Source organism: Cyprinodon tularosa, unplaced genomic scaffold (assembly GCF_016077235.1).
Source record: "Cyprinodon tularosa strain WSP-4 unplaced genomic scaffold, ASM1607723v1 ctg977, whole genome shotgun sequence".
NCBI classification, from domain to species: Eukaryota; Metazoa; Chordata; class Actinopteri; order Cyprinodontiformes; family Cyprinodontidae; genus Cyprinodon; species Cyprinodon tularosa.
Genome location: NW_024039759.1, coordinates 96,528 through 117,603, shown reverse-complemented (window position 1 = coordinate 117,603; position 21,076 = coordinate 96,528). Strand labels below are relative to the sequence as shown.

The 21,076-nt window shown below is 41.1% G+C and overlaps 1 protein-coding gene across 1 annotated transcript; it reads right to left on the bottom strand.

The window, feature by feature from the left end:
* Nucleotides 1–15,558: 15,558 nt before the first annotated feature.
* Nucleotides 15,559–17,708, bottom strand: LOC119777017 (carboxypeptidase N subunit 2-like). The gene is made up of 2 exons (XM_038275752.1): nucleotides 17,554–17,708; nucleotides 15,559–17,475 (listed from the first exon to the last, which is right to left on the bottom strand). The coding sequence occupies exon 2, from the start codon at nucleotides 17,468–17,470 to the stop codon at nucleotides 15,896–15,898; it is 1,575 nt and encodes a 524-aa protein (XP_038131680.1). The 5' UTR covers nucleotides 17,471–17,475; nucleotides 17,554–17,708; the 3' UTR covers nucleotides 15,559–15,895.
* Between the last annotated feature and the right edge of the window lie 3,368 nt (nucleotides 17,709–21,076).

Sequence of the window (21,076 nt, the reverse complement as noted above, 5' to 3'; positions counted from 1 at the left end):
TGACAGTTGTCCAAAAGACGACCATCGACACCTTGCACAAGGAGGGCAAGACACAAAAGGTCATCGCTAAAGAGGCTGGCTGTTCACAGAGCTCAGTGTCCAAGCACATTAATAGAGAGGCGAAGGGAAGGAAAAGATGTGGTCGAAAAAAGTGTACAAGCAAGAGAGATAACCGCACCCTGGAGAGGATTGTGAAACAAAACCCATTCAAAAATGTGGGGGAGATTCACAAAGAGTGGACTGCAGCTGGAGTGAGTGCTTCAAGAACCACCACACACAGACGTATGAAAGACATGGGTTTCTGCTGTCGCATTCCTTGTGTCAAGCCACTCTTGAACCACAGACAGCGTCAGAAGCGTCTTGCCTGGGCTAAAGAGAAACAGGACTGGACTGCTGGTGAGTGGTCCAAAGTCATGTTCTCTGATGAAAGTAAATTTTGCATTTCCTTTGGAAATCAAGGTCCCAGAGTCTGGAGGAAAAGAACAGAGGCACTTCATCCACGTTGCTTGAAGTCCAGTGTAAAGTTTCCACAGTCAGTGATGGTTTGGGATGCCATTTCATCTGCTGGTGTTGGTCCATTGTGTTTTCTGAGGTCCAGGGTCAACGCAGCCACATACCAGGAAGTTTTAGAGCACTTCATGCTTCCTGCAGCTGACAAACTTTTTGGAGATGCAGATTTCATTTTCCAACAGGACTTGGCACCTGCACACAGTGCCAAAGCTACCAGTACCTGGTTGAAGGACCATGGTATCCCTGTTCTTAATTGGCCAGCAAACTCTCCTGACCTTAACCCCATAGAAAATCTATGGGGTATTGTGAAGAAGAAGATGCAATACACCAGACCCAACAATTCAGAAGAGCTAAAAGCCACTATTAGAGCAACCTGGGCTATCATAACACCTGAGCAGTGCCACAGACTGATCGACTCCATGCCACGCCGCATTGCTGCAGTAATACAGGCCAAAGGAGGCCCAACTAAATACTGAGTGCTGTACATGCTCATACTTTTCATGTTCATACTTTTCAGTTGGCCAACATTTCTATAAATCCTTTGTTTTTATTGGTCTTCAGTAATATTCTAGTTTTCTGATATGATGAATTTGAGATTTTCATTTGTTGTCATTTGTAATCATCAAAATTAAACAAAATAAACATCTGAAATATATGAGTTTGTATGTAATGTATGAATATAATATACAAGTTTCACTTTTTAAATGGAATTACTGAAATCAATCTACTTTTTCATGATATTCTAATTTTATGACCAGCACCTGTAAAATAAGCCCCAGTGTCTTTTCTGAGCTGTATTTTGTTGTATTTTCAGCCTTAGGCATTGTAATAAAACAAAAATCAGCATCCAAACTTAAAATAAAACAGGACCGTTGTTATTATTCAGCTTGGAGCTGCTGGCATTGATCCCCTCTCAGCTGTGTGTTTCACTCCTATGCAACGCTGCCTGTGAAACGGCTCTGCCTTATATAACCCTGCCGTTTGCAGGCTCGTCTGAAACCTCATTTCATTGGCTACAAAGCCAAACAGCCTACATGGTCTTAACCAATAACAGCAGGACTCTATCAGGCGTAATAGCGCGTGTCACTGGCTGACAGGAAGTGACCAGAAGTGCGTTTTCATCGACTGTTGTATCTGGCGTAAATCGCGTCATAAAAAGATGCTTTTGTCTTGTAGGTAAGGAGACGAAGTAAAGAACCACACCGAACATCGTAGGCTAACAACTGAGGAAAAAATATTAGGAAGTAAATATTAGCATGATGCTAAGCATTAGCTATGATGAGCTAACTTTTCTGATGTCAATAACCGGACATTATGGGCAATTTTCTCATCATGAAATATTTTTATTACGAATATTCTGGATTACTTTTAATCTGTGGACCCTTAGGGAGGAATGGAGTATAAAGAATTGAAGATTGGATTTATATTACAGCTTCTGGACGCCTTCAAACGGCCGTAGCTGTGGCTGATTTGTTTGTTTACATTCTGACATGCTGCTATTTCTGTGTTAATTGGGCTTTGGTGTCCATAAAATGAACTTGGTGGTTGAATTGTGGAGAATCTAAGCTTTCCAACGATGTCTAACATGTTTATATTGGTTAACATTTTACAGGTGGAATTTCCATGCATTGAATTTTCATTATTAGCTATGAACACTTTAAAAAGGGTCAACGGCGATCGGGTGTAGACATGTTTACAGTAATGGATATTTAAAAATAGCAGCAACATCAGAGATGTGCAGAATGACAGCAGCAGGTTATTTAACTGACTAAGGTAGAAACTGAGCAGAATCAACATGAATGGAAGAACTGGTTGAGGTTGTTGGGAACAGTGGTGGTTCTAGAGTCTTCCAGCTGCTGGGAGGAAGGACCTGTGATAACGCTCCCTGGTGCATTTAAGGTGCAGCAGTCTGTCACTGAATGCATGCTATTACCTCACAGTACCAATCTTAAAGGAAAATTCACTTTTATTCGTAAAATCCTTCCTCATTGTTTCATAAAACAGAAGCATGTGTTGGAGAATTATAGAGGAATATAATTTTAGAGAGAAATAAGGATCTATTTGTGGAAGTCAGATGATTTGAAGCAGACAGATGGAGTAGATTGTGTCTATAGACGAGTCCAGGTCTTTCTGTCCCTCTGGCAAAAGAAATAATGTAGGACTGCCTATGTCACATCCGTATGGACTAAAGTTAGCTTTGTGTCAATGTTCTTCCAGGATCCCTGAAAAATATATAAACATTTTCCATTTAAAATAAAAAAATAAAATATTCTAATAAATATTCGAAATATGTTTAAATCCAGAATAGAATTTAAAATCCTCCTTCTCACATATAAAGCCTTAAATGGCCAAGCTCCATCTTATATCAGAGATCTGATTGTTCCTGATGTTCCTAACAGAGCACTTCGCTCTCAATCTGCAGGTTTACTAGTGGTTCCTAGAATTTCTAAAAGTAGAATGGGAGGCAGATCTTTTAGTTCTCAGGCTCCTCTCCTGTGGAACCAACTACCAGTTTTAGTCCGTGAGGCAGACACCCTGTCTACTTTTAAGGCTAGGCTTAAAACTTTCCTTTTTGATAAAGCTTCTAGTTAGAGTGGCTCAGGTTATCCTGATCTATCTCTATAGTTCTGCTGCTATAGGCTTAGACTGCTGGAGGACATAGGGACCCCTTTTTCATCATTCTGCTTCATTCTATCTCTATTCTCCCACTCTGCAGAATCTGTTAGTTCAATCTCTAACGTTCTGCTCTCTCTGCTTTTTCTCATAGTAGCTTCATCTGGTCTGTTCCTGTTTGGCTGTGACTCCATCCTGGAGAGAAATATCAGCTGTGCTGCTGCCATCAACACCTTTGTTTCTAGATGTTGGAGCTTGGCCTGTTTTCCAGTGTAGTCCTGTTTCTCTGACTGTGACTAACTGGATGTGCTCTCTTCATCCTCTGACATGGGAGCTGGCTCGGAGCTCGTCTGCCTGGCTGTGTGTTTCCTGGACGGGGCCGCCTGTGGAGCTGGTTGACAGTTGCCTTTTGTATCTATGCTTCTTTTTCTATGTCTGCTTCTGTCTCCTTGAACCCCAGTGGGCCTCAGCAGATGGCCGCTCACACTGAGCCTGGTTCTGCTGGAGGTTTCTTCCTGTTCAAAGGGAGTTTTTCCTCTCCACTGTCGCTACAAGCATGCTTAGTGTGAGGGATTGCTGAAGAGTCAATGAGTCGATGCAATCAGCTGGTTTTCCTTAGATTTGACTGGATGATCAGGTTGAATTGTAAAGTGCCTTGAGATGACATATACAGAAATAAACTGAACTGAATAGAATAAAATTTTTGTTTACTAAACAAAATTCCCTCCACAAACAATCGGCTGAAAAAATCGGTGCAGATTGTAGTTTGTGAAAATCACTTTTCTTTGTGACTGAAATGAACTGTGGGTAATACGCTTTAGTCTGCTTAGATCTATGCTTAGCCGAGGTTTACTTCATAAACTGGCTACCAAAGTGCCTTTGACTCGATGTATCACATAAAATACATCACAGTTTTATGCTTATAGCAATAAAAAATAAAAATAAAAAACTCAAAGGGTATAAAGGCTTTTGCAAATATTTGAAAAACAAAGAAGTAAAAGTAAAACCAGTATTTGGAAATGCTTTTCTTTTCCTCGTGGATTTTTTTTTTTTTTTTTACAGCTATCCACTCTGTGACAATAGCCTCTTGAGAAAGTACTCATGCAGCTGGAAGCTGAAGTGTTGGAGGCATTTCAGATGTTTGGTGGCAAATAAACCCGCTGAGTGTTGCACTCGCTCTTGCCTAGAACAACCGCATGTAGACAATGCAGCCATGCATAATAAAAGCTCTCCATCTGGGAGGCTGGAAACAAAAAGCTCCTTGCTTTGGAGAGCATGCTCCACAGGGCCATAGTTCTTGATTGTGAGCCTATAGTTCCTCAATAATTGTAATGTGATGATAAGGAGCTTATAGTCGCTTGTTGTGTTCCAATAGGGATGGAGAAGACAAAGGGCAGTGAACCAGGGCGCTAAAAGATTACCATTATGATGACATCTCCACGTCCACTTAACACCCACATCAGGTCAGCCGTCCTTAATTTGGTCACCAACCCCAGTTTAGCTGTGATCTAGGGGTCTGGATGCTCTGGGCGGTAAACCGTGACCCCGGTTTGTAAGGCAGGTTCACAGCCTGAGGGGGAGAATGGCCTGTTTGGGTTGTTGAGATGTTTGGGTCATCATATCATGGAGGAATGTGCGTCGTCCTCTAACATGGTAAGAGTCAAGCTAATAGCTGCCTGCCTGCACCTAGCAGCAACCGGCGGTGTTCTGTCAGACCAGCATACCCATAGTCAATACCCATTTATCCCTTTAGTTTTGTATGAAAATTAGACTTTAAAAACCTAGATGAGTCATTTTTTCTTAAATTAAGTGCATTTGTTCATGAATTGAGGAGGTAAAAGAGACATTTTGCCAATGGAACATGACAATTTACATTTAAAATAAGAAAAAACAACTGCATTGTCTTATTTCAAGTGAATTTTATCTAAATATCTTATTTTAAGAATAAAAATACTCGTTCCATTGGCAAATCGTCTCATTTACCTACTCAAAAAAAGGGTAAATACACTTAATTTGAGAAATTTTGACTTGTTTCTAGATCGTTTTTCCAGTGCATCCCCTTAGTCATGTATAAAAGACTATTTAATTACTTGCTAATTGGTGTTTTTTTTTAAGCATATTGCGATCTGACCTAAAATAGTTTTTTTTTTTGTACATGACTAAAGGGATACACGCCCATTGAGGTAGTTTAAAGTCTGACATCTTGTGTATTGACTCTACACTGCAAAAAGTCTAAATCTAGATAAGTCATTTTTTCTTAAAATAAGTGCATTTGTTCTTGAATTGAGGAGGTAAAAGTGACATTTTGCCAATGGACCAAGACAATTTACACTTAAAATAAGAAAACACAATTGCATTGTCTTATTTCAAGTGCATATTATCTAATTATTTTATTTTAAGAGTAAAATTACTCATTCCATTTGCAAACTATCTCATTTACCTACTCAAATTTAGGGCGAATACACTTAATTTAAGAAATGTTTACTTATTTCTAGATCGTTTTTGCAGTGTAGGTATGCTCATCTGAGAGAACAGCGGGCTGATCCTCAATCTGAATGAGCTTATTTCAATGGAGCTGAGAGAAAAATGCTAATAATAATAATAATAGTAATAGTAAGTCATGGTAAAAGTTGTCCCACTCCTGGTAGACCTTTATTATTTACTGCAAGGTGATAATAGAAAAAAATAAAACACAACATTTTAGTTTAAGCATTCGTACTAAGATGGCAAAAAAGAAAATCAGTGATTTGGAAAATATCTTAAAATGATATGGGGTCGATTTTGTTCCATTATTGTGGCAAACAAAGAAGACATTTTGCAAATGGAAATTTAAAAGAAAAAAATGCAATCCAGCAATAAAATTTCCTTATTCAAAAATATTTTAGGGTAAGTTTTAAGAATAAGAGTCAAATACTTTTTAAGTTTTTCTAGAGTAAGGAAGGAAAAGTTTTTACCAAAACCAGCATTAGCTGAGTTAATGTTAGCGCCGTCTTCGCTCCAGGAGGCCGACTCTCTCCTGCTTCAGCTCACATAGGCTACGTTCACACAGCAGCCTGAAGTGACCCGAATATTATTATTTTTTTTGTCCATAGGCAACCTTAATCTGATCTTTTCATTCAACGGAGTATCAGGGCCAGGCTAGAGATTCCTTTTATTTCGGAAATAAAGTCGTAACATTACAAGAAGAAATTCGTAACATTTCGAGATTAATGAAATACTCAACAAAGGTCACTATTCTGCATCTTGCATCTTGGGAAGAAAAACAAGAACCATGGTGGACGATAATGCTAATACTAGATGCGCTCCAGCGCTAACATCCATGTTTACGTCCGTTAACACAGAGCACTCTCGCTTGTGACGTCATTGCGTCTTCTACTGCGCATGCGGGACACTTGAGCTGTATGAATGCAGTTCAAACAGGAGATCAAATACAAGTTGCATTTTTTTGGAAATGTTAACGGCAAAGCAAAAGAATTGTATTTCACAAAAAAATTGGAATCGATTATGAGGCCTGCAGTGTGAACGTAGCCTTAGTCCCTTCCTTTTTAACGTTTTAAAATGACGGACGGCAGGCCGGTGATGATGTCACTATCTAAGGTTATTTCAGCTCTTCTGATCACAGTTTTTACCCCGAGGGCCTGAGCCTTAGCTGACCTTTGCTCTTTGTCCTGAGGACCCTGCCCTGCCCTCTCCACCTCTGGTCCCTGGTCAGTGTGAACACTGTGGGAACCCCCACCCTGGTGCTTTGTACCGTTCTGGACATTGTTTGTTGCACCACATAATGTCTCCTCCCCTTTATTTCTCTCCTTTTCAGTCTGTGTTTAGAGCGCGGTGTCCAGTGCTAAAGAATCCCAATGCTCAGGATAAAGAGAGAAGATTTGAGCAAAAGGCTTCTTCACAGCAGCTCCTCATCCTCCATGCATTGCCTCTGGTTTTCCACCGAGTGCTGGGACACACTGCTCAGTTCTGACAGCTGATAGGGGATTAAGGATGACTCCATTAGTCTCTCGGGTTCTGCTGTTGTTGTCATTTATATTCCGACATCATCGTTCAGCTCGTTTACTGCTTGAATTGTTTCGTTTTTGCAATTTTCCAACTTTGATCTGCTGTGAATTTTAGGAGATGGGCTGGGATGAGTAAGGAAAACATGCTAGCTCATGTCCTGCAGGTCAACCATTGGATGCAACCAGTCTAACTGTATTACCTGATTAAACTGTCTCTGTAAACAGCCTTCAGATGTTAAGAAATACATGTAAAAAAAAAAAAAGTTTTTTACCTAATTTTTCACCTCTTCAATTACAATAAGATCTATTGGTTACACTTTACAATAACCATCATAACCGTCATTTATAAATTGGAAATGAGACCATTAATTATTATTTTATTTATTTATTTATTTATTTATTATTATTATTTTTATCTTATTTTTTTATTTTTATTTTTTATTTTTATTTATTTTATTTATTTTTTTTATATTTTTTATTTTTATTATTTTTTTTATAAATTTTTAAATTTTATTTTTTTATTAACATTATATAATTACATAATAAAAAATATATATATATAAAAAAAAAAAAGAAAAAAAAAAAAAAAAAGGGACCATTAATTAATGATTAACACATAGTTTGTCAAATTACTAAATTGGTCAAGGTTGCCATCAACATCGTCTATTATAGCTGCTAGAGTTGGACACTTTTTTAGTCCTGTTTTTCTCCCAGGAATAGCAATGTGCCCAAGTTCACTGTAACTTGATGTGGTCTCTTTCAACCACTGTACACCCAATCAGAGCTTCTTCAACAGTCTTATTAAAATTTCCGCCTCTTTCCAATCTTCACTCATCGGTTTCTACTTGCATGTTTCCAAGCGATACGAGGCTTTGTCTATAAAGACTCAAACTCACTGCAGATCCAGACATTTTAATTGAGAAAGCTTCCTGGAGAGGTGGCGAAACGTCTTAAAACTTTGGAAACCAAGTCCAGTGGATGTTTTTTTTTAAATTTTACGGAATTTCCAATCAATCTGTAAAGTCTGTGGAGCATTTTTTATTTTTATTTAACCTTTATTTTACCAGGAAGTCCCTTGAGATGAAATCTCTTTTTCGAGGGAGACCTGTCCAAGAGGCAGCAGTACAATAAGACATAAAAAAACACATAAAAACAACATAATAAAATCAATCATAAACTAGACTCTAGAATAACAGTTACAATTCTCTGTGCAGCGGTTTTCAATAGTGATTTAAAATGCTGTAGCGGAATAAGAGTCAGGGAGTTTTGAATATTGTGCCACGACCATGGTGCTGCATAGGAAAATGATGTTTTGCCAAGATCTGTGTTGATCCTGGGAATAGTGAAAGAACCCGACTTGAAGACGGTGAGTTGTAACCACTGTTAGCTACAGACATGAGGTGACACAGGCATGGAGGGAGTTCAGCCAGGATGGCCTAAAAATGAAAGTAAGCCAATGATGTTGTCTTCTGAGGCTTAGAGAGGGCCATGAAACCAGAGCATACAGTTCAATGATGAGTCCTGAAGGCAGAGTTGGTGATGAAACGTAAAGCTCTGTAATAAACTAGAGCTGAGGAGGCAGCATTCATATATATGATGTCTCCATAGTCCAGAACAGGAAGGAAGGTGGTCTGAATAAGTCTTTTCCTCACTGAATTTATTGCCAAGTGTTTTAGTTGATTGTATTGACTCGTTGACTCAAATACAATCCCTCACACTAAGCTATCCTGATGTGAAGCCAACGCAGCTCCTCCAGATTTACCATGGGTGTCTTTAGTTTGAAACTCAACAAAACTTTTATGTAGTTAAGTTTGATTTTATAAAAAACTGGAAAAAAAACAAAATCACAAAGAGATTACATACATCACAGCAGGACTATATCTTAGACAAACTTTATTGCCAAGCACTGTGTGTATACAAAACAACATTTCAATGTGAACGGCTTTTCAACAGTAAATGAGCAGCTAACAGCAGTGAAATTCAAATTAAAGTGTAGCAGTGGTCAGAATGTAAACAGTGAAGGAGAAACGGAAAACCAGTTTAAAGACGTGGTGTAAAAGGCATCGATGTTGGAGGCTCAGAGTTGTGCAAAATAAATACATATGGTGCAAAATGCAGTAGAACACTGAGTTGAGTTCTATTTAAAGGGATTTGAACATTCACCAAGTAGTGCAACTATCATGTTAACGGTGTGATGCAGAGTTTCGATTTGCTGCTTAATTAGTATTGCGGCTTCCAAACACATCCTTTTGGCCGCTGAGAGATGGGTCGGCTACTCGTTGGTTGCCCTATTTGAGAAGCGATTAATAGTTTATTGTTACAGATTCGCTGACATCTAGGATGCTTTTTGCTGTAGTCCAGGTCGTTGTCGTCTCTGATGAGGCCCACCGCCGTGGTGTCGTCTGCAAACTTCACCATGTGATCGGTGGTGAACCTGGGGACGCAGTCGTGTGTCATCAGGGTGAACGGCAGGGGGCTCAAGACGCAGCCCTGAGGGGAGGGGCTTAGGCTGATGACATCAGAGGTGTTCTGTCCGACCCGGACTGACTGAGGTCTGTTGGTGAGGAAGTCTAGCAGCCGATAGCAGAGGGTTGTATTGAAGCCCAGCTGTCCCAGTTTGCCCATCAGATGCTGTGGGATGATGGTGCTGAAAGCTGAACTGAAGTCCAGGAACAGCATCCATCGTGGGTGTTCTTCTCCTCCAGGTGTGCCAGGCTCAGGTGGAGATTAGCAGAGATGGCGTCCTCAATGGAGCGGTTCCGTCAGTAGGCGAACTGGAACGGGTGGAATGTTGGCGGCAGACTGGAGATGATGTCTTTTGTCTCACAAGATGCATAGCTTCTCTCCAGAACCTCCTCCCTCAATCCAAGAAATACTGAAGCTTATTGAATGTGTCTCTATGTTGCCTTTAAGGGCGATGGTGTACATGCATGATAGTCTCCTTGTTGACATGTCTAGAATACAACATCTGTTCCGTTAAGTACCTCCAGAGACGAGCACCAATCATGCACTGACCCAGTTTGGTGCCGGAAATCTATGGAAGAAAATCTCTGAAAATGCTAAATATACACTGACTGAAATGGTGGATTTATTTAGGCTGAGGCGACATGAGTAATTTATAAGGCCTGGGGGAATTTGGGGCCCCATGAAAGACATTGATATTGCCCCTGCCCCCCCCAAAAAAAAAAAAATTGATGCAAGCTTTAAAACTGCTATAAAGATGGACAAAGGAGGATCCTTAACATTATCGTTGTAATTTTTACTGTACAATTTCAAATAAGGAAAATTAATCTCACACAAAAAAGTTAAAGTCGTAGGAAAGCGGCTGTTCGAACCGTTGCATTTCCGAATTCTCCCAGTGGTGCACAACTTTACACGGGTGAATAAAGTGAATGTGATTGGTTGATTATAAAGGGGGCGGGATTGTTGTGGCAGAAGGTTCGCAAGCCTTTCGGTTGTGGCTGGTGTCTCGGAAGCATCTTGCTAACCAGTTAGCAACTTAGTGCTAGTAGGTTCCCAATGGGAAATTCCATTGGGACCAGAGATGGGAAGTAACGAAGTACAAATACTTCGTTACTGTACTCAAGTAGATTTTTCTGATATTTTTACTTTACTTTACTACTTATTTTTATGGCGACTTTTTACTTCTACTCCTTACATTTTTACACAAATATCTGTACTTTCTACTCCTTACATTTTAAAAAATTGTCTCGTTACTTTAGTTTTGAATCATTTCAATGGAGTTACCGTTATTATTTTTCACGTCATCAATACCAAATTCAATCTAATTGGATGGGAATCTACGTTGCATTTGACGCACCACTACAAGATGAATCGACAGATTCGGCGGTATTCATTGGCGGCAAATCATTGCAGCTCGGTGGCGGTGGCGTTAGCATAGTAGCATGGACGACGAGATGATTGAAAATGAACACAACGGAGATCTAGTCCTATTGGCAGACATCCATTTAAAATGTAGGCAACGGCATGAAAAAAGTGGTTTCTACTTTTACTTTTATACTTTAAGTAAATTTACAAGCCTGTACTTTGTTACTTTTACTTGAGTAAAGAAGTTTAATCAGTACTTCCACTTTTACCAGAGTATTTTTTAACACAAGTATCTGTACTTTTACTCAAGTACGGAAAGTGAGACCAAAATTGGGACCAAGTAGCACTAAATTGGTGACTTAGAAACGACGCTGTCAAGGAACGCTATGGACAGCGGAAACATGCAAGAGGAGGAGAGTTTAGTGTCGGAGGTCGTGGATGAGTCTCCTCCGTCATCCATTTTTTATTTAGAGGAGGAAAGCGGGGACGAAGATGTTGTGGAAGAGGACGCCAGGGCAGCAGAAGCTTGGTTTGGTGTAGAAGGCTTCCAGCCGTACATGTTTGAGCCCTTGCCTCGCAACGCTGCCAGTTCTGTTAGCTCTACGCCTGCCGAAGACACAGACGTCCATCCCCGTGAACACTGGGACGCAACTCAATGGGAAAGGAAAGGATTCTGATTTCAACCGTTGCGTATATTAGCTGCAACAGATGAATCAAGATGCTATGACCGAAAACATTTGATTGACAGATGACCGTTGATATATGATTGGCTGAATTTAGGTGTTCAGGCTGACGTAGAACTAACTGGCCTGCAGAAGATAACGGAAAAAAAAAAGATTTTAAGACAGGATTTTTTTAATAGAAATTTTCAAATTTTTTGGACAATCTGGTCTAATAAAGAGTACATTTATATACATGCTTAAGCCAGAATGATTTGACATTTAAATATGATTTCCTTACAACTGAAACTATTAACACTTATGTTTCTATTTTAGCACTTCAAATGTTTGTCTTTTATTTTCTGTTTTATTTCTCTCTGATACAAAATCAAAGTTCTAAATTAGCTTCATCATCCAATCAGGGTGGAGGTAATCTGAACTCCACAGCTTTTTGTCCTGTTAAATGTGATTCTATTCACATCAAAATGAAGAGCCAATTGACCCCATCCCTCCATCTGACCCCTGTTAACCACCACTAAGTGTTGTATTGGAGGTGAAGCCATCTGTGTGCCTTGCTGTGCAGAGGGGACGCTTTGTCATCCCTCCCAGTCTTCAGGACCAGAGGGGTGACCACAGGACGACCAGTGAGTCTCTAACATGTTGTGGGACTCTGCATGGATGTGATGGGCTGCTTTTGATAATTTAAATAAAAACATATGTTTGCAAAAATTGTATATTTGTAGTTAATTCTTTGTTTGTTTAATTTTTCCCCTGATGATAATTGAACATTGTTTAACATTGATTAGTTCTTTCTGGGGGAAAGTTTTCATTTAATATTTAGAAACTCAAACATTTAGAAAACTCTTAATCCCAGTCGTTTCCAAATTCACCTTTATTCCTCTTCCTATTTTAAACCTGCAGAGACTCACGTAGAAAAAGTGCTTTTAGAAAAGTTTTATTCAATTTATTTAGAAGTAACTATCAAATTGGATTAGATTTACAATTAAGGAAAAACCAGCTGATTGCATCGACTCATTGACTCTTCAGCAATCCCTCACACTAAGCATGCTTGTAGCGACAGTGGAGAGGAGAAACTCCCTTTGAACAGGAAGAAACCTCCAGCAGAACCAGGCTCAGTGTGAGCGGCCATCTGCTGAGGCCCACTGGGGTTCAAGGAGACAGAAGCAGACATAGAAAAAGAAGCATAGATACAAAAGGCAACTGTCAACCAGCTCCACAGGCGGCCCCGTCCAGGAAACACACAGCCAGGCAGACGAGCTCCGAGCCAGCTCCCATGTCAGAGGATGAAGAGAGCACATCCAGTTAGTCACAGTCAGAGAAACAGGACTACACTGGAAAACAGGCCAAGCTCCAACATCTAGAAACAAAGGTGTTGATGGCAGCAGCACAGCTGATATTTCTCTCCAGGATGGAGTCACAGCCAAACAGGAACAGATCAGATGAAGCTACTATGAGAAAAAGCAGAGAGAGCAGAAGGTTAGAGATTGAACTAACAGATTCTGCAGAGTGGGAGAATAGAGATAGAATGAAGCAGAATGATGAAAAAGGGGTCCCTATGTCCTCCAGCAGTCTAAGCCTATAGCAGCAGAACTATAGAGATGGCCTACAGGTGCTGGTCATAAAATTAGAATATCATGAAAAAGTAGATTGATTTCAGTAATTCCATTTAAAAAGTGAAACTTGTATATTATATTCATACATTACATACAAACTCATATATTTCAGATGTTTATTTTGTTTAATTTTGATGATTACAAATGACAACAAATGAAAATCTCAAATTCATCATATCTGAAAATTAGAATATTGTGAAAAGGTTCAAAATTGATGGCCCCTGGTGCCACACTCTAATCAGCTAATTAACTCAAACCACCTGCAAAAGCCTTTAAATGGTCTTTCAGTCTAGTTCTATAGGCTACACAATCATGGGGAAGACTGCTGACTTGACAGTTGTCCAAAAGACGACCATCGACACCTTGCACAAGGAGGGCAAGACACAAAAGGTCATCGCTAAAGAGGCTGGCTGTTCACAGAGCTCAGTGTCCAAGCACATTAATAGAGAGGCGAAGGGAAGGAAAAGATGTGGTCGAAAAAAGTGTACAAGCAAGAGAGATAACCGCACCCTGGAGAGGATTGTGAAACAAAACCCCTTCAAAAATGTGGGGGAGATTCACAAAGAGTGGACTGCAGCTGGAGTGAGTGCTTCAAGAACCACCACACACAGACGTATGAAAGACATGGGTTTCTGCTGTCGCATTCCTTGTGTCAAGCCACTCTTGAACCACAGACAGCGTCAGAAGCGTCTTGCCTGGGCTAAAGAGAAACAGGACTGGACTGCTGGTGAGTGGTCCAAAGTCATGTTCTCTGATGAAAGTAAATTTTGCATTTCCTTTGGAAATCAAGGTCCCAGAGTCTGGAGGAAAAGAAGAGAGGCACTTCATCCACGTTGCTTGAAGTCCAGTGTAAAGTTTCCACAGTCAGTGATGGTTTGGGGTGCCATGTCATCTGCTGGTGTTGGTCCATTGTGTTTTCTGAGGTCCAGGGTCAACGCAGCCACATACCAGGAAGTTTTAGAGCACTTCATGCTTCCTGCAGCTGACCAACTTTTTGGAGATGCAGATTTCATTTTCCAACAGGACTTGGCACCTGCACACAGTGCCAAAGCTACCAGTACCTGGTTGAAGGACCATGGTATCCCTGTTCTTAATTGGCCAGCAAACTCTCCTGACCTTAACCCCATAGAAAATCTATGGGGTATTGTGAAGAAGAAGATGCAATACACCAGACCCAACAATTCAGAAGAGCTAAAAGCCACTATTAGAGCAACCTGGGCTATCATAACACCTGAGCAGTGCCACAGACTGATCGACTCCATGCCACGCCGCATTGCTGCAGTAATACAGGCCAAAGGAGGCCCAACTAAATACTGAGTGCTGTACATGCTCATACTTTTCATGTTCATACTTTTCAGTTGGCCAACATTTCTATAAATCCTTTGTTTTTATTGGTCTTCAGTAATATTCTAATTTTCTGATATGATGAATTTGAGATTTTCATTTGTTGTCATTTGTAATCATCAAAATTAAACAAAATAAACATCTGAAATATATGAGTTTGTATGTAATGTATGAATATAATATACAAGTTTCACTTTTTAAATGGAATTACTGAAATCAATCTACTTTTTCATGATATTCTAATTTTATGACCAGCACCTGTATTTCAGTATGTAGCCCTCGTTAAAAGTAATTTTATTCCAAAAATACTCGACTTACCACTCTGCCTCCATCCTCTTTCCTCAGTTGGCGTTAGAGATATTATTATTCTATAATTATCCTAATATGCAATATTATCACAAGGGTTTCAAACTTTATGACTCTTGACCCCATTCCAATGCAACAGACTGGTGACCCCCTGAAAAGAACATATCATTTTGATTAATAAATATAAATTTAACAAATTGAAGTTGACATCCATTTATTTCATTTATCATTTTAAATTTATTTTTAGATATTCAAAGGGATATATGTATATTGGTTCCTTTTGTATCTCAGCTTCTGTCTCCTTGAACTGAGCCTGGTTCTGCTGGAGGTTTCTTCCTGTTCAAAGGGAGTTTTTCCTCTCCACTGTCGCTACAAGCATGCTTAGTGTGAGGGATTGCTGAAGAGTCAATGAGTCGATGCAATCAGCTGGTTTTCCTTAGATAGAAAACTTTGAATCAATCTGACTGGATGATCTGGTGAACTGGAAAGTGACCTGAGATGACATGATGGGAATTGGAGCTATAGAAATAAACTGAATAGAATTTAATTGAATAAGGCGTTACAACATTTAATAATATCAACTCGTCCTGTTTTTCTATATTTTACTCTTATTGAAACATTAAAAGTATGATTTTAATCTGCAAGACGAAAAACTTCTACTTGTTAACAGAAGATTAACAGGAAGCAGAAATCGATCCTTTAAACAATTTTTTTAGCTTTACTGTCTCCCAAACATCAAAGGGTTTGTCTCTGTTGTTTGATTCTGGAATAGAAAGAAAACTTTTTCTGGTCATCATCAACACATTTGATTTTTACTTCTTCTTTTTAGCCAATACAGGATCTTAAATAAAAATGATAATTTGAACTTTGCACTGAAAAAGTTTGTCATCCAGCAGCCTTCCTGTTATCAGTTGGTGACTCAGAGGTTTGCTTACAGTGCAGACTGGATGCATGATTGGCTGCTGCTGTGGGGGAAGCATCTGAGCAAAGTCCTCAGTCAATCGATTCTTCTCGCATTCAGGGTCTCATTGCTGCACTGAGACTTTTCCATCGTATTATTGAAGATGTGCTCCCTAATCTCACCGCTTTCCTCCTCCAGCTGCAACCTTACCATCGCCGCAGAGCATTTCTCCACTCTGCACCTGATGATCATGGTGTCGTTAGCTTCTTGCAGCCAGCAGGAGTTCAGATCAGGCGCTTGGTTTCCAGCCGGGTGACAGACCAGCTGATCCCGGCCAACTGACCCCACGGTTCGTCCCCTCAGAAAACCTGGGCTCTGACAGGACAACCTGTCCAAGATCTCCCTGTCGCTGCTGTTCGTCAGCAGCCAGTCGTAAAGGTACCGCAGCTGGCAGTCACATCTCCAGGGGTTCCCATGAAGCCTCACTGTAAGCTGCAAGAAAGAATTGTCCAAAAGTCCCGGCGGGAGCGTCTCCAACCGGTTGTCAGACAGGTAGAGCCGCTCAATCATAATCTGGTCCTCAATCAGTTTGGCGTCCACCTTTTCCAGGTGATTATTGTGGAGGTTTATCACGCTGATGCTCCACAGAGCGTTGAAGATCCCTTCAGGCAGAGAGGCCAGCTGATTGTCAGACAGGTCCAGGGTCTCCAGGGCCGTTAGGTTTCTGAAAGAGTTTTCTTTGAGGCTGGAGAGCCGGTTGGCTGATAGCATGAGGTCTGTCAGTGAGCTCAGATGGCTCAGAGAGGACAGCTCAGTCAGTCTGTTGCCTTTCAGATTCAGTTCCCTCAGATTCGTCAGCTCAGATCCAAACGCCGCATCGCTGAACGAATTCAGGAGGTTTCCACGGAGATTCAGCACGCTCAGGTTTGTCATAGCAGAGAAGACGTTGTCATCCAGGTGGGATATCCTGTTCCACTCTAAGTGAAGCTCTGTGAGCTGAGGAACGCTCCGCAGCGTTTCCCATGTAAGGTTACTAATGAGGTTGTTGTTCAACCTAAGGATCTTCAAACCAGCCAGACCAGAAAACGTCCCTTCTGTTAAATTCTGGAGTCGGTTTTGGGAGAGATCCAGGAAATGCAGCGAGCCCAGGTTCTGGAAGAGAAGAGGAGGGAGGCCCGATAGGAGGTTCCCCTTCATCTGCAGAACCTCCAGCTGTTTCAGGGAATCAAACATCCCAGGAAGAACCGTTTTCAAACTGTTATAGTTGAGCAGCAGCTTGGTTAAATTCTCCTGCTTGGAAAAGGTTCCCAGGTAGAGATGATCCAGTGGAGGATTCCCGCTGAGCTCCAGCTCCCGCAGCTCAGTCAGGTGCTCAAACGTGTCGGAGTGGATGCTTCTCAGAGCGTTGTTTAGGAAAACCAGCTTGGTGAGCTGTGGGCTCTCCGTCAGGGAGGTGGGGAAAAGGTAGGCCAGTGAGGACGTCATTATCACCACCTCCCGGACCTGCCTGGAGATGACTCTGGGGAAACTCGACATCCTTTCATCAGCACACAGGACTTGAAGTGAGGTGAAGCACTGACATTTGTACGGACAGACGCTCTGCCAGTCGCTGTCGCCTGAACGGCAGAGAAGCAGCAGCAGAAGGAGAGTCTGACCCAACTGCCTGTCCATAGTCACTGGAAAAATAACAGAATCAAGACAGATGATATTCAGAACATTTCTTAGCTGTGGAATATGAAAGAAATCCAACGTACCTGTTTTTTCCACTGGATCTCCGGACCAAAGCAGCTGACGCTAACTGCAAACAAAAGGCTTTGGAAAGATCTAAACCTTTGGACAGCAGCGAGACGCTGCCAACATTTCATCACTAAAAGTTCCCGCTGAGATAAGTTAGTTACAGCAGGAAGTAAACAGAACTGAGCTAAAACAAGGCAAAAGGGACTGATTTCAACTATTCCGTTTAATTAAATTTTAAAACTTAAAATTATTTATTATTTTATGGAAAAAAATCATGAAAAGTCCCGTACATTGCGATGAACGTCCCTCCTGACTCTCTCTGTATGAACGGCTGGGACGTTTGGGAGGCCCAGAAACTTAAAGCTCATAATAAAGAATAGAATAGAATAATTCAATTCTATTCAGTTTATTTCTATAGCTCCAATTCACATCATGTCATCTCAGGTCACTTTCCAGTTCACCTGATCATCCAGTCAGATTGATTCAAAGTTTTCTATCTAAGGAAAACCAGCTGATTGCATCGACTCATTGACTCTTCAGCAATCCCTCACACTAAGCATGCTTGTAGCGACAGTGGAGAGGAAAAACTCCCTTTGAACAGGAAGAAACCTCCAGCAGAACCAGGCTCAGTGTGAGCGGCCATCTGCTGAGGCCCACTGGGGTTCAAGGAGACAGAAGCAGACATAGAAAAAGAAGCATAGATACAAAAGGCAACTGTCAACCAGCTCCACAGGCGGCCCCGTCCAGGAAACACACAGCCAGGCAGACGAGCTCCGAGCCAGCTCCCATGTCAGAGGATGAAGAGAGCACATCCAGTTAGTCACAGTCAGAGAAACAGGACTACACTGGAAAACAGGCCAAGCTCCAACATCTAGAAACAAAGGTGTTGATGGCAGCAGCACAGCTGATATTTCTCTCCAGGATGGAGTCACAGCCAAACATGAACAGACCAGATGAAGCTACTATGAGAAAAAGCAGAGAGAGCAGAACGTTAGAGATTGAACTAATAGATTCTGCAGAGTGGGAGAATAGAGATTTTTTTGCAAAAATACAAATTAATAAAAAAAATGAATAAATTGATTTAACATAGAAAACAGCAAAGCTACTCTCAAAACCTGTGTTTGGTCATAACAGTTTCATTTCTGGAATGTATTTTTTAAATAAAATCCATAAAGAAAATAATATGTTTTTATATAATCTCAGTCTTTTATCTAAGGTCAAATCATTTTTATCTTTTTAACCCTTTGGGCAGATTTTACATTCTTATTTCTAGCCATCTGGACTACTGTAATGCACGTTATTCAGGCATTAGCCAGCGAGCTCGTCTTTTAACAGGGACCAAACATCAACACTTTACACCAAATCTTGCTTCTTTTCAATTCTGTTCATTTTAGAATTGATATAAAGATTTTATTGTTTGTGTTTAGAGCTTGGAATGGGATGGCTCCTCAATACATTATCGATCTTCTCCGGATTTACTCCAAAAAAGTCAAAAAACAATCCACTGGACTTTGTTTCCAAGTCTGAGGATGTTTCTCTTCCATCCAGGAAGATTTTTCAATCCAAAATGTCAGAAATAGCGTTTAGTTCCAGGTTTTATCAGCAGCCCAACAAAGCCTGGTTTTAGTTTAGAAAACATGCAAATAGAAACGGATGAACGGGTCCCCCCCTTTGGAATGGGGGTTGTTTGGCTTCTTTGTTAGCCTGCAATGCCCCATACCTGTCTATGTCTCTGAAAGGGGGGGTCGTTAGAGGGAATAGTTGGCCTGGCTGAATAGGTGTCAGGTCTAAGCACCTAAAACATCATACATACATACATACAGGGAAAGAAAGAAGGCACAGAGACAATTAATTTAGTTACTCGCGAGGAGAGTTGAAAGAGACTGCAGAGTTTACAATCTCCACCCCACTCTGCAGTCTTCAGCTTTCACGCTATTTATTGAAGTCAGGGGATGTCCCTAATTACACAAGCTGAGGTTTAACTAGGGGGAAGGGAAACAAAAGGATCTTACTGTAAACCTCAGCACATATGTTAAAACAAGGCATGTGGTTGTTTTACATTTGAATTGTTCCAAGAACACATGTTTGGAAGAAACACGTGATAGAGGATGTTCAGACCTCTTTCACAACCCGTCTGTTGCATGACCTTTATCTGGAACGATCTTAAGCAAGAGTTAATAAACGATGAATCACATATTATATATACATCATAAGAGTTCATTAGTACACAACCCATGAAACACAAACAAAGTAAGAGTATAAATAAAATATTTCTAATAATAGGTGAGGTCTTCCGGTCTCCTGTAAAGGGGGTGGAGCTGCAATGATAGCGGGAAGGAATCAACTCTATTGCTGCATTGGAGGTTCTTGAAAGCTGGAATCTGAGTTCCCCCCCCCCCTCTGTTTCAGGTTGTTTTTTCTTTCTTAACATAGATGCTTCCTTCCTCTCAAACCACCTGTCTTCTTTGTCTAAAATGTGAACATTCTGCTCCTCCAAAGAATGTCCTTTGTCCATCAGGTGTAGATGTAGTGCAGAGTGTTGTCCAGAGGAGGGCGCTCTTCTGTGTTGGTCCATGCGTCTGTGGAGAGGTTGTTTGGTTTCTCAAGTATAAAGATCAGAGCATTCCTTACTCGGAATTGAAAAAGCTTCCTGGAAGCGAAACGTCTTCAGACTTGGAAACAAAGTCCAGTGGATTATTTTTAAACTTTTTTTGGAATGACTGTGACCTGGATGACTGAGAATCTTCACCAGCATATCCTCCAGATGTAGTTTCCGCCCCCTGCTCTGAGGTCTGAGCGCCATCTTCAGCTAATAGTGTCATGTTGGGGTCTAAGCGTCTAACCCACATGCAGAAACACTCTTCAGACAGGGAAAAAGTTAAATGGTTTATTTACAAAGTTTACAGAGAAATGTGAACTGGATCTTGGCTCGGCAGACTGGTCATGGGAGGGAAGCACTAGAGGAGGACAGATCTGTTAGAGTGGATCCAGGAAACTTGCAGTTTAATGATGACTTGGATTAATACCTGCTCAGAGGGTATTCTGATCAGCAGGGGGGGAACCTTGTGGGTCCAGAGGCTGGTCGGCAGGCTGAGGGCAGAGGCAGAGACAGAGGCTGAGGCGGAGGGCAGACAGGCAGGTTCCAGGCAGCGATTGTTTTCTCCAGGATTAGGCTGATTTCCAGATAAGTCAGGATCTGAGAGGCAGAAGAACACAGGGTCAGACTAGTTCACAAAATCAGAGAATCAGATCAGAGAAGCCGGCTCAGGTTTTGCTGGTGCCATTACTGGCAAACACTCTGGCAGGGAAGTGTCAGCCTCCTCCTCCTTAAGTAGGGGCTCCTGATGAGCAGATGGGAAACAGGTGTTTAGAAGTCAGCTCATGCCCTCAGGAGGAAGATCTCAGGCACCCTCTGGTGGAGAAAGTAGACAAGCCTCCAGATCCCAACAAATAGTGCAGAAGACCAGGCTTGAAACCAGAGGGGACAGATCCTTTCTTGAAGTTGGCCCCAGACTGTGGATTCATTTTCCCTCCATATAC

Excerpts from the sequence above, each read along its gene's own strand:
- LOC119777017 (XM_038275752.1), bottom strand. The coding sequence starts at position 17,470 with ATGGACAGGCAGTTGGGTCAGACTCTCCTTCTGCTGCTGCTTCTCTGC.